The 12,086-nt window shown below is 39.4% G+C and overlaps 1 protein-coding gene across 1 annotated transcript in view; it reads left to right on the forward strand.

Annotated features, from left to right (window-relative positions):
* The window catches only part of LOC134789987 (katanin p60 ATPase-containing subunit A-like 1), a 58,036-nt gene extending 50,899 nt beyond the window's left edge, over positions 1-7,137 (forward strand). The window contains exons 7-11 of the mRNA XM_063760729.1: positions 443-564; positions 1,792-1,971; positions 2,246-2,404; positions 2,876-3,099; positions 3,977-7,137. Of these exons, the coding sequence (XP_063616799.1) occupies positions 443-564; positions 1,792-1,971; positions 2,246-2,404; positions 2,876-3,099; positions 3,977-4,175 (884 nt within the window). The 3' untranslated portion in view covers positions 4,176-7,137. The remainder of the gene's footprint in view (positions 1-442; positions 565-1,791; positions 1,972-2,245; positions 2,405-2,875; positions 3,100-3,976) is intronic.
* The last annotated feature ends 4,949 nt before the right edge of the window (positions 7,138-12,086 follow it).

Genomic DNA, 12,086 nt, shown 5'->3' on the forward strand with positions numbered 1-12,086 from the left:
TGTTGCTCTTTGGAGGTAGGATTGCGACTCTTCAAGCGACCAAAACAGTCACATTATGAGTTCTTAGACCACTTAAAACATGACTTTCGTCTCTTAGAGATTCCTAAAACTGATGATTTCTACTGCGATTGGATCTTCTTTTCAAAAGTTTGCCGACCTCTGCACTATACCATTGGCTTTTGTCGCTTTGTCAGTGCCATTGCCATTTCTGGGTTATTCCCACTAGTTACCACCAAGTTGTTACCAGTGGTATGGTAACTACTGGGAAAAATAATTCCCAGTAGTTACCACCAACTCGGTTTGGTGGTAACTACTGGGATTTTTCTTTCATAGCGTAAAACCAAATTAGGTTGAACCCTAAGAGTCTTAACAATTATAGACTGTTACCATACAAAGCTTTTTTTGTCTTCTTGTTGTCTAACATAGTCGTTGTAATTTCCAGAGCGGGATATAGTACAAAAGAACCCCAACATCCGGTGGGACGACATCGCGGATTTATCAGAAGCCAAGCGGCTGCTAGAGGAGGCCGTAGTCTTGCCAATGTGGATGCCTGACTTCTTCAAGGTACGTTTAAAAGTGTCGCCTGAAATAATGTATTATGTGTTTATCAAATATTTCTTATCAAGTTCTTCTCAGACTATATTCAGTCGTAGTGCTTCAGGGAGTCTTTTTATGGAGTCTCATACTCGTCGGAGGCTATAATAACTCGTAAAATGCTTCAAAGAGTTCTTTTAGGAGTCTCAAAATCGTCAGCTGTGCCTCCGTTGGTGGATTGAAGAATAGCACCATTGTTTCTACGTTACTGCTCCTTATAAAATTCGACAATGGTACCGGCATCTGACGATCATGGGGCTTCGACATGCCATGGTATAATAATATACTCCGCCTGGTACTCTATTCCGAGATTCGCGTATGACCTAACTGACACGGGCCTACGTCATCATGCTGTTTACAGGTTCTCAAACTTTAAAATGTGGGAGAATTTTAACCAACGGTGAAAATTATTTTAACTGCATTAATTTTAAGTTATTCATGTAGAAACATATCAAAATAAAACAAATCTAATGTATTAAATTAAACTTTATTTATCTATACAAGACGAACGTTTGAAAAACTAATTCACAGTTACACATTAATTACCAAGCTTACGGCGTGAAAAGTTTGGAAAACACTGCGACTGCTGACACTGAGCGAGAAGGAAATAACAATTAACACGCGTTCGACAAGGATGACGGTCAGGGCATGAAGTTATCTAGATCCGAATTGTCAAATGTGACAGCGCTATCCTGTGTTGTCAGTAGTGTAAACAGAATTACCCCGAACGTCTGAAATTTCTGTCGTGAATCGGAAGATATTGCTAACGAATAATTAAAAATGACGTGTTATTGTAAAATTTAAGATAAAATACATTATAAATGAAAATTATAAAATTATAAAGAAATATTTTAACTTATTAACCATAGGTATAATGTACCCATGTAACATGTTATGTTGAAATAAAGTGGCAATGTTATTGTGACGTAGGCCCGTGTCACTCTGGGAATAGAAGACCATGTTTTATTAGACCATGCGACATGCTACTTTTATTGAACTGGCCCGGGATTAATTTACGCATCAAACAAAGTAAAAAATGTCATCCTCTCTTTAGCTCCTAGTTCTGCTGACTTTTACCGGTTTCTTCTAGTATGTTTGTTACTAAAAGCGCCTTAAAAACTTGTACCTAAACGGGTTTTAGGGATCAACAGTTTCGGAATCCCTTTCGAAAACTCGCAAAGATTAATGTGTTTCCAGGGCATCAGACGGCCGTGGAAAGGCGTGCTGATGGTGGGTCCGCCGGGCACGGGCAAGACCATGCTGGCCAAGGCCGTCGCCACCGAGTGCGGGACTACCTTCTTCAACGTGTCCTCATCCACCCTCACCTCCAAGTACCGCGGCGAGTCCGAGAAGCTCGTGCGGCTGCTCTTTGAAATGGTAAATACTTGTAATAGTAAGGGACACGCTTAAGAGACAAGACCATGCTGACCAAGATGGCCGCTGAGTGCGGGACCACCTTCTTCAACGTGTCCTCATCTACTCTCAAGTATACGCAACACTTCACTCTTGGTGTTAACGATTACGAAATTTTTGTCTTTTGATATCATTTCTGTCTCCGTCATGGACTACTTATATTATTAAACCATTATGAAAATCGCTTAATAATTTTGAATGTAACCAATTTTACAAACTAATTTATAATGTTTTGTAGGCGCGGTTCTACGCGCCGAGCACAATCTTCATCGACGAGATCGACTCCCTCTGCTCGCGGCGCGGCTCCGACAGCGAACACGAAGCGTCGCGTCGCGTCAAGTCGGAGCTGCTGGTGCAGATGGACGGACTCGGCTCCGCCACGGATGAACCCCACAAGGTAAACTAACAGTCACAAGAATTGGACTCGATATGCTCGCGGCGAGATTGAAGCATCGCGTCGCGTCGCGTCAAGTCTGAGTTGTTTGTTCAGATACCTAGACTGACTCGGTTCGGCTACGGATGAAATCTACAAGGTAGACCAACGAGCAGACCACAAAGCCTACATTAGAATGGTGCAGTCTTAAAAGATAAGTTTGCGGATCGGACTTGCGGATTTACATAGACGAATGACTCCCAAAAGGTAAACCAGGGTCTGAACATCAATATCAGAACGGTGGAAATGGTAGAGTTAAATCGAGATCTAAGGTTTGAGGGTCTCGGTTTTAAGTCGAGTTTAACTTCATATCACGTGTATGGGGCACACCGCAACATTTTGATAGAACATGGCACTATACAAAACTCACGAAGTTAATCGGAGACTAAGGTCAACTCGAGCCATAACATTCAATATGTTTACTGATTATTCCAGGTGGTGATGGTCCTGGCGGCCACGAACTTCCCGTGGGACATCGACGAGGCGCTGCGGCGGCGGCTGGAGAAGCGCATCTACATCCCGCTGCCCACGCAGGACGGCCGCGAGGCGCTGCTCGCCATCAACCTCAAGGAGGTCAAGCTCGACCCCGAGGTCGACCTCGCCGCCATCGCCAGGAAACTGGAGGGCTACTCCGGGGCGGACATCACTAATGTGTGCAGGTTTGTTGCTTGCTAGCACTAAGGGTTCCCCCACATCGGATTTTGCCGAAAAAATTTTTTTTACATATGTCGCCGCGGAATCGGCAAAATCCGATAGGAATGAGCTTTATGTCCGCGCAATATGAGCGCAAAAGTCGTGTTGCCGCGTCGACGGCTTTTTCGCTCTTATTGCGCGGACGTAAAGCTATTTCCTATCGGATTTTGCCGAATGCGTGTCGATATATCTGGGGAGAACCTAACATTGCTTGTAGAACAAGTTTTATGGTTACATACTGCACATAAATTAGATTGATTCAGAAAATTAAACGACAATTTCGTGCATATTGCGGAAATTTGTTGTAGTTTGGGAATGAAATTACACCCTGTAATGACGACAATGGGACGAACTGTGAAGTCCCCTTTAAAAAAATAGTCTATTACTCTTTGACGAAATGGATAGAGCAGTCAGAAGAATTGATTTCTTGCCTCCCACATACAGTCAGCAGCAGAAGTTGCTAAACGGGCGAGGGCTTCAAAATTATCTTAACATGTCCTTATTTTCTTAATAATAAAGTCGCGTCAAGATCATTTTGAACACCTCGTCCGCTTAGCAACTTCTGCTGCTGACTGTATGTAGGATACAAGATATGAATTTTTCGCCAAAAACTTATTCGTTAAAAATAATAACATAACACTTTAAACTCTCGCGTTTTGTACACATATTTAATTACACAAACGGGTCTACCGCGATATAATTTCATTGTTTTTACCTTAAATTCCGACGTTTCAGCTGTGGTCACGGAAAGACTGACAATGAAACAATGAAATTATATCGCGGTAGGCCCGTTTGTGTAAATAAATAAAAATAATAACGTTAACTGTGTGTGTTTTATTACAGAGACGCGTCCATGATGTCGATGCGGCGCAAGATCGCCGGCCTGAAGCCGGAGCAGATCAAGCAGCTGGCCAAGGAGGAGCTTGACCTGCCCGTCACCAAGGCCGACTTCCTCGACGCGCTGCACAAGTGCAACAAGTCCGTCTCCAAGGGGGACATACAGAAGTACTTGTCGTGGATGGCAGAGTTCGGCTCCTCTTGATTGTTGGTCTGAACGAAAACGGACGTTATGTGGACGGTTGTTGTTGCGATACTGATCAAAAATATGCAAAAAGTTTTTAAGTCTCAAAAAGTTCCACAGCTGCAGGCTTATTATGACCATTCCATTCGTGCCAGCTTTCGTTAATCGACCTGTAATCAAACGATACGACCATCGTATCCATACTAATGTAGCAGTACGGCGCCATACAATATGCAGTAACTTAAGTTACCAATACCTGGGAGACCGAGTATTGCTCGGAAAACATATAAAAACTCAAAAATGCGCGTTTTCCCAGAGATAAGACCTAGCTAGATCGATTTTTCGCCCCCGAAAATCCCCATATAGCAAATTTCATCGAAATCGTTAGAGCCGTTTCCGAGATCCCCGAAATACAAGAATTGTTCGCATAAGACAAAACATACGGCGCCGTACACTGCCATCTAATTTACCTGTCAAACTCAAGGTTTATAGGCTGAACTGATGTCCTGATTTTTAACCAGGCGGCTTAGCACGGTCGCGTTTTTATCCCTTGTCACCATGCCTGTCACGTTCTAACAAGTATGTAAGTGCGAAAGGGACGCGCATAGTGATAGTCGATAAAAATGGAACCGTGCTGAGCCCGCAGGGAACATCACGAAAAATGGAAAATTCAATTTAGGACAGGATACATGAAAAATCTAAAATTACATTTATCACGATTATTTTTTCTTTGTGCGTAATTTTTGTATCAGTGTCGCAAACACAACTAGTTTGAATCATAGGGACACCATGCGTCGACAGTTTCATTTGTAGTCAGTTCTGAGTGTTCTAATCACAAATTCTTATTGTACACGTTTTAGTGCAAGATATTACTGTTATGGTCGCGTGTGCATGTCATACGTGAATAGTGCATATTTCAATCAAAACTTGCAACCAATTAGTAAATTCTAGTACTGAAACGGATTTGACTAAAACAGAAATATGTAAAATCAAGCGACAAAATGTGTGGTAATTTTGATATATGGAAAATTATAATGAAATTATCCATTACTGTTATCAAGTTAGGACCCTCAGAACCCCACAGAAATCTAATATCATTCGTGTATAACACACTAGAGAAATATACCGTTACTGTTTTAAATCGTGATTCAATTGCAAATATAAATGAAGAGTGAATCACTCTATGCCTTATTAATTCATAGACGTGTAAGCTATCGGAGCAACATTAGGACTGTTTCAGTATTAATAAAACAAGTATATAACATTTTATAGTGGCATATCGAAATTGTTTAATAATAAGTGTCAGTGAAGTGTAGGAATCAATTATCAAGAGGAAAACATTCCGATTTGAAATTAATATAATTTATAGGCTCTAACCTAAACAAGTGTATAATAAATTTGGCATTTTAACATTTAAAAAGATACACTATTTTTTCAAGATAAATCCATAGTTTTACATAGCACAAACTGTAATGAAATAGGAGTGTACAATAATTTTAAAAACGAGTTCGCTATATTATATCCCTACAGTAGATCTGCAGGTTTTATACATCCAGTGACCACCTAGCCATAGCGAGCGCCTTGCCTCCACCTTTGTAAATTTAACGTTACATTTAGACTTTTATATACAGAATGAACTTCAATCAATTGAAGAACAACCGATGCGTGCTTTCTTATTACTATTAATTTGAAGCAGATATATTTGCGAGTACGCATCAGTTCCTTTCAAAAACTACATTCTTGTGACAAATCTGTTACTTTGTTATTGTTTTAGAGCAGTGATCTTTGTACTTATTAGGTTAAATTCGAGATTTGTTTATTGTTAAGAAATAATTATAATGCCATAACTAATTTATGTGTACTTTTTATAGATTTATATTGAAAACAAAAATCGTAACTTTATTTTGATAAGTATGAATTATATATTTGGCATTTATTCATAATTTAGCTCAACTAAAATCTAGAATTGTGTTTGGAGTTTTTTTTATAAGAGATTGTGAATACCTTTATAGCCTATATGACCAAAATAATGTTTTTTTGTACATAAACAAAACACAACAGGAACTTCCCGCGACCACCGCATGCATGTGCCTAATGCTTTTAATATCTATGACATGTTTTTTTATGGAAATAAATTTCAATTCTTTAATAATACGCGATAGGAAAACTAAATCTTAACAATAACGGCGATTACTATCATTTATAATTTCCTACTAAAAAACAATATCGAAAATAAATAATGTATGGTTTGTTTGTAATTTGTATTCAACCTCAGGTTGCTAGTTTAAGAATATGATTGTTATTACCTCTAAGATCTCTTACATAATATAATAGTAATAATATTCTTGAGCTTGTAAAACCTAAACTATAATTAGTGGTCCTCTAACTATAAAATGTGTGACACATAATAATTATGTGTAACTCGTACAGTAAATCGTTCATGGCATTGATGTTACCCCAGTACAATACACAAACTTATAACTAGTATAATGGGAGGGATATGGGATGTATGTATCAATATAATGCTAATAATAATAAGGTGGTGGTACCTACTAGTGCTCGACATGCTAATGCCCAATAGATGACACCCTGCTGTCACCTCTATTGACAATGACTTAAGTTTCAAGATGACATGTACTGGGACCACGTCGAGCTTCAGTACCACCACATAAAAAAGAAAAAAATAATTTACACATTTCACTCTCACCATGTTGATACACATGCTTATATTATAGGACACCAATCAGAATACTAATAATATTTTGTCAAATTCACCAACATGATTTTATTGTTATAAATATGGAGTTCAACGAGGATTCTTAACATTTTAAGTCCTCCAAATGTAATGCATGTTGCCAGAATATGATAAATGAAAATTTTACAATCTCATTTTACAAGTTAGAGGGCCCAAGATCTATTTTTGCAATCTTGTTAACAAATCTTGCGTTAAAAATAGATGAAATAAAACCATTTTAATAATGAATTTATTTTGTTTTATTTTAGATTCTGTAACTGGAGTATCAGGCCCCCGTCTAGCCTAATAAATATACTTACTATACTCTTTGGGGTATAGCCGGCGACTGAAAATGTACTTAAGGTGTTAAATAAAGGGCTCATTTAGACAATGTGAGAACTCGCATGCGAGTTTCATTACATTGCGGGTTTTGGTCAGTCGGTTGAATTACTTGAATTGGACGTAACCAACAGTCCGCAATGTAACTAAAATCGCATGCGAGTTCGCGCGCCGTCTAAGGGCTCATTTAGACGGTACGAGAACTAGCATGCGAGTTTCATTACATTGTGGTTTTTGATCGATCGGTTGAATTGGACGCAACCAACAGTCTGCAATGTAACTAAAAGCGCATGCGAGTTCGCGCGCTGTCTAAATCAGCCCTGAATTGAATTTAGTTGTCATTTCGGACGCAATATCTCGACTGGGGCTCAAATCAAAAGGCGTGATAAGGCTGGCGTCCACTAGACTCGCCGAGGCGAATCGAATCGAATCGCAATAATTCGCCACCTATATTTTCTATGCAACTGCGTCCATTGACGAATTTCTGCGGCTACGCGTTTCGACTAGACTCTAAGCTACGTGAAGTGCTTGCTTGTGTGCGCACGTTCGTTCTTCAAGTAAATAATGAAAAATATAAAAATGAATCCATATTTCTCTTGGTCACGGCATCGCACGTGAACGGCTGGACCAATTTCACTAATTCTTTTTGTCTTAAAGTTGGTCAAGCAGATCTTGTCAGTAGAAAAAGGCGGCAAATTTGAAAAATGTAGGCGCGACGGGACTTCGTCTCATAGAAAATTTGAATTTCGCGCCTTTTCTACTGACAAGATTTGCTTGACTGTCTATATGTTATAGTCGGTTTAGACTCTCGCGCGAGCCACGAGACGAGCCGCGAGCCGCGCCACGAGACGCGAGTGTGAACGGTAGGCTCGTGACTCGTCTCGCGGCTCGGCTCGCGCTCGCCTGGCTCGCTAGGAGAAGCGGTTTTTTGGGCACGAGTCAAAGGGGATCGCGCGGGACGCGCGCTTGCGTTCACACTCGCGTTCGACTTGTCATCCGATTATAAACCTTATGCCGTGCCGTTAGTGTTTAAAATATATTAGCTCGACGAGCTTACGAGCCATGAGACGAGCCTTGAGCCGAGCCACGAGGCGAGAGTGTAATCAGAGGGCCTACCGCGAACCACGTCCGAAGTGTTGCCTCTTTGTCGCACTTATAAATTCGTACGTAAGTGTGACAGGGAGGCAACACGTTAAACGTGGTTCGCGGTAGGCCCTCAGTAGCTCGACGGGCTCATGCGCTCAAGGCCACTCGAGGCGAGCCACGAGACGCGCCGCGAGACGAGCCGCGAGCCGAAAGTCTAAACCGGCTATTAGTTATTGTCAGGAGCAGTTTCTTATGACAGAAAAAAAATAAGAAAGTTGCGCGGAACATTAGAAAATTTAAGAAAACTTAACTACCATATTAACTTTGATAACATGTTTCTTGCGTGAGCTTCTGCGGAGAACTGACGATCGACGCCGATATCGGAGGCGTGTGGAGCATGGTATAATAATATACTCCGCCATGGTCTAATAAAACATGGTCTTCTATTCCCAGAGTGACACGGGCTACGTCACAATAACATTGCCACTTTATTTCAACCTGATTTCAACATAACATGTTACATGGGTACATTATAGCTATGGTTAATAAGTTAAAATATTTCTCTATAATTTTATAATTTTCATTTATAATGTATTTTATCTTAAATTTTACAATAACACGTCATTTTTAATTATTCGTTAGCAATATCTTCCGATTCACGAAAGAAATTTCAGACGTTCGGGTAATTCTGTTTACATTACTGGCAACACAGGATAGCGCTGTCACATTTGACAATTCGGATCTAGATAACTTCATGCCCTGACGGTCATCCTTGACGAACGCGTGTTAATTGTTATTTCCTTCTCGCTCAGTGTCAGCAGTCGCAGTGTTTTCCAAACTTTTCACGTCGTAAGCTTGGTAATTAATGTGTAACTGTGAATTAGTTTTTTCAACGTTTGTCTTCTATAGATAAATAAAGTTTAATTTAATACATTAGATTTGTTTTATTTTACTATGTTTCTACGCGAATCTCGGAATAGAGTACCAGGCGGAGTATATTATTATGCCATGATACTCCGCCTGGTACTCTATTCCGAGATTCGCGTATGACCTAACTGACACGGGCCTACGTCATCATGCTGTTTACAGGTTCTCAAACTTTAAAATGTGGGAGAATTTTAACCAACGGTGAAAATTATTTTAACGATATTAATTTTAAGTTATTCATGTAGAAACATAGTAAAATAAAACAAATCTAATATATTAAATTAAACTTTATTTATCTATAGAAGACAAACGTTTAAAAAAACTAATTTACAGTTACACATTAATTACCAAGCTTACGACGTGAAAAGTTTGGAAAACACTGCGACTGCTGACACTGAGCGAGAAGGAAATAACAATTAACACGCGTTCGACAAGGATGACCGTCAGGGCATGAAGTTATCTCTATGAGTTATCTAGATCCGAATTGTCAAATGTGACAGCGCTATCCTGTGTTGCCAGTAATGTAAACAGAATTACCCGAACGTCTGAAATTTCTTTCGTGAATCGGAAGATATTGCTAACGAATAATTAAAAATGACGTGTTATTGTAAAATTTAAGATAAAATACATTATAAATGAAAATTATAAAATTATAGAGAAATATTTTAACTTATTAACCATAGCTATAATGTACCCATGTAACATGTTATGTTGAAATAAAGTGGCAATGTTATTGTGACGTAGGCCCGTGTCACTCTGGGAATAGAAGACCATGTTTTATTAGACCATGGTGTGGAGCAAAGAATATAATGGTGTGGAGGCACTAGGAACGTTCGATTTATCTGCACAGTCGGACTGCACAGATTAATCGCTACGATTTATAGTTACGTGTGTAGCCAGCATAAGAAGATACTATCATAGCCAAATAGGCAACATCACTAGTTAACACAATAGTTGACAAGTCATTAGTCATTACCGTCACTAGAAAAAGGCGGCATATTTAAAAATGTAGTCACGAGGGGGGCCAAAGATAATTAGAATTTCGCGCCTTTTTCTACTGACATAGTGAGTTTGCCAGAGTATAGCAGCAAAGTCCAATAAAATAAATAAAGTTGAAAGCTTTTAGCCCCCATACGCACAGGAGCTTTTTCAACGCGCGTTAAAAAACGTTTGAATGACACAAATGGATAACCATGTATGTATAGATGGTCAAGCAAATATTGTCAATAGAAAAAGGCGGCAAATTTAAAAAATGTAGGCGCCAAGGGTTATCGTCCCATAGAAAATTTGAATTTCGCACCTTTTTCTACTGACAAGATTTGCTTGACCAAGTATATTCACACGACAGCGGTGGCGCTTTTTATCAAGCGTTGTTGGATTTTCGACTTTAAGCCTTGGTCTTTAAATCAAATTTAGAGTGCGGACAGATTCAAGCGCTTTTTTAACGCGCGTTGAAAAAGCTCTCGTGTGAATGGGGTCTTACTGACAACTGGTTAACCAGACTATAAAACCTAGCATTCATTATCCTGCCAAACCCAGCAGAACTTGCAAGTAATCATTTCATAATAGCCGTAATAGACTACTGCACCGCACCGCGACCTTGGTGCGGTCAAAATATATCTTTCTCGCTATAACTTATAGTTGCGTCCTTAACGCACGTACGGCGACCACTTCAAGTCGCGGTGCGGTTCGGTAGTCTGTTACGGATTTTTGGATTGGGCTGATTGGGCGCACGGCTGTTAATCTACGTACAACGGAATGTGTACGATAGCGCCATGTTGCTTTTAGATGATACTGACAACTTGCCGCGCTCTGATTGGCCGATCGTCGCCTAAACGTCAGTTGTCAGTGGTTGTCGCCCATGTTTGTTGAAAACTTTGAACAGTTTAAATTATTTTCAATTGCAATAAAGTGTTGATCGAGTGAAGTTCTTGTACTTATCCTCTCCGCTTTATTTGTGATTCATCCATCACCCAGTTCTGCAAGCATTTATGCATTGTGCAAAATGTATTATCAGTGCTGTGTGTGTAAAACTCTGCGAAAGGACGCTTTTACTTTGTACCGTTTTCCTAGTACTGAGAAAAGACTCATTATGTGGTTGAAGTGTTTGGAAACAAATGGTTTTGGAAATATGTCGCCGGAGCAAGTTCGAAAAGCTTATATTTGTGAGAAACACTTCGAACAGCGGTTTGTTTCGGCATCGACACGGCGTCTCAACGCGAAGGCTTATCCTTCGTTATTCAGTCAAGATGAGATTAACAGTGGGATCCCATCTCATGAAAATGCCGGTAAGTGTAGAAAATGATAAGAAGTGATATAATAAATCAGTCTAATCTAATTCGTATCATTTACGACCATAAAAGATAATGTCATAAACTTCTATGCAATTGATGACTCATGAATCACGGCATGGTGATTTTATTATGTGTAGGTAATACAAAGTGTTTGTTTATTCCTGTAATAAGAGCATATGGTTGGGGTGTAGCAAAGGGGGGGCTGGGACTTAGAAATTTTTTTTGCAAAGTGGTGTCATTATGACACCACTTTTAAATGATTGTAATGTGTAGATCACGTGAAAATAAGCATCTTTTATTAGAACAACTTTTCTATAAAATTAAAAATGGCCGAGTTAGACGCCTCCAAAGATTGGTGTTTTTAAAGGGAGCTGGGACTTGTAAAATTTTCATCGAGAGTGGTGTCATTATAACATATATTTTAAATGATTGTAATGTGTAAATCACATCAAAATAAGCATCTTTTATAAGAAAAACTTTTCTCTAAAATTAAAAATGGCCGAGTTGTTGGACTTTTTATAATGTATATTTTAATATTTGAAGCCAGTGGCA

The sequence above is a fragment of the Cydia splendana genome, chromosome 1, assembly GCF_910591565.1.
Source record: "Cydia splendana chromosome 1, ilCydSple1.2, whole genome shotgun sequence".
NCBI classification, from domain to species: domain Eukaryota; kingdom Metazoa; phylum Arthropoda; class Insecta; order Lepidoptera; family Tortricidae; genus Cydia; species Cydia splendana.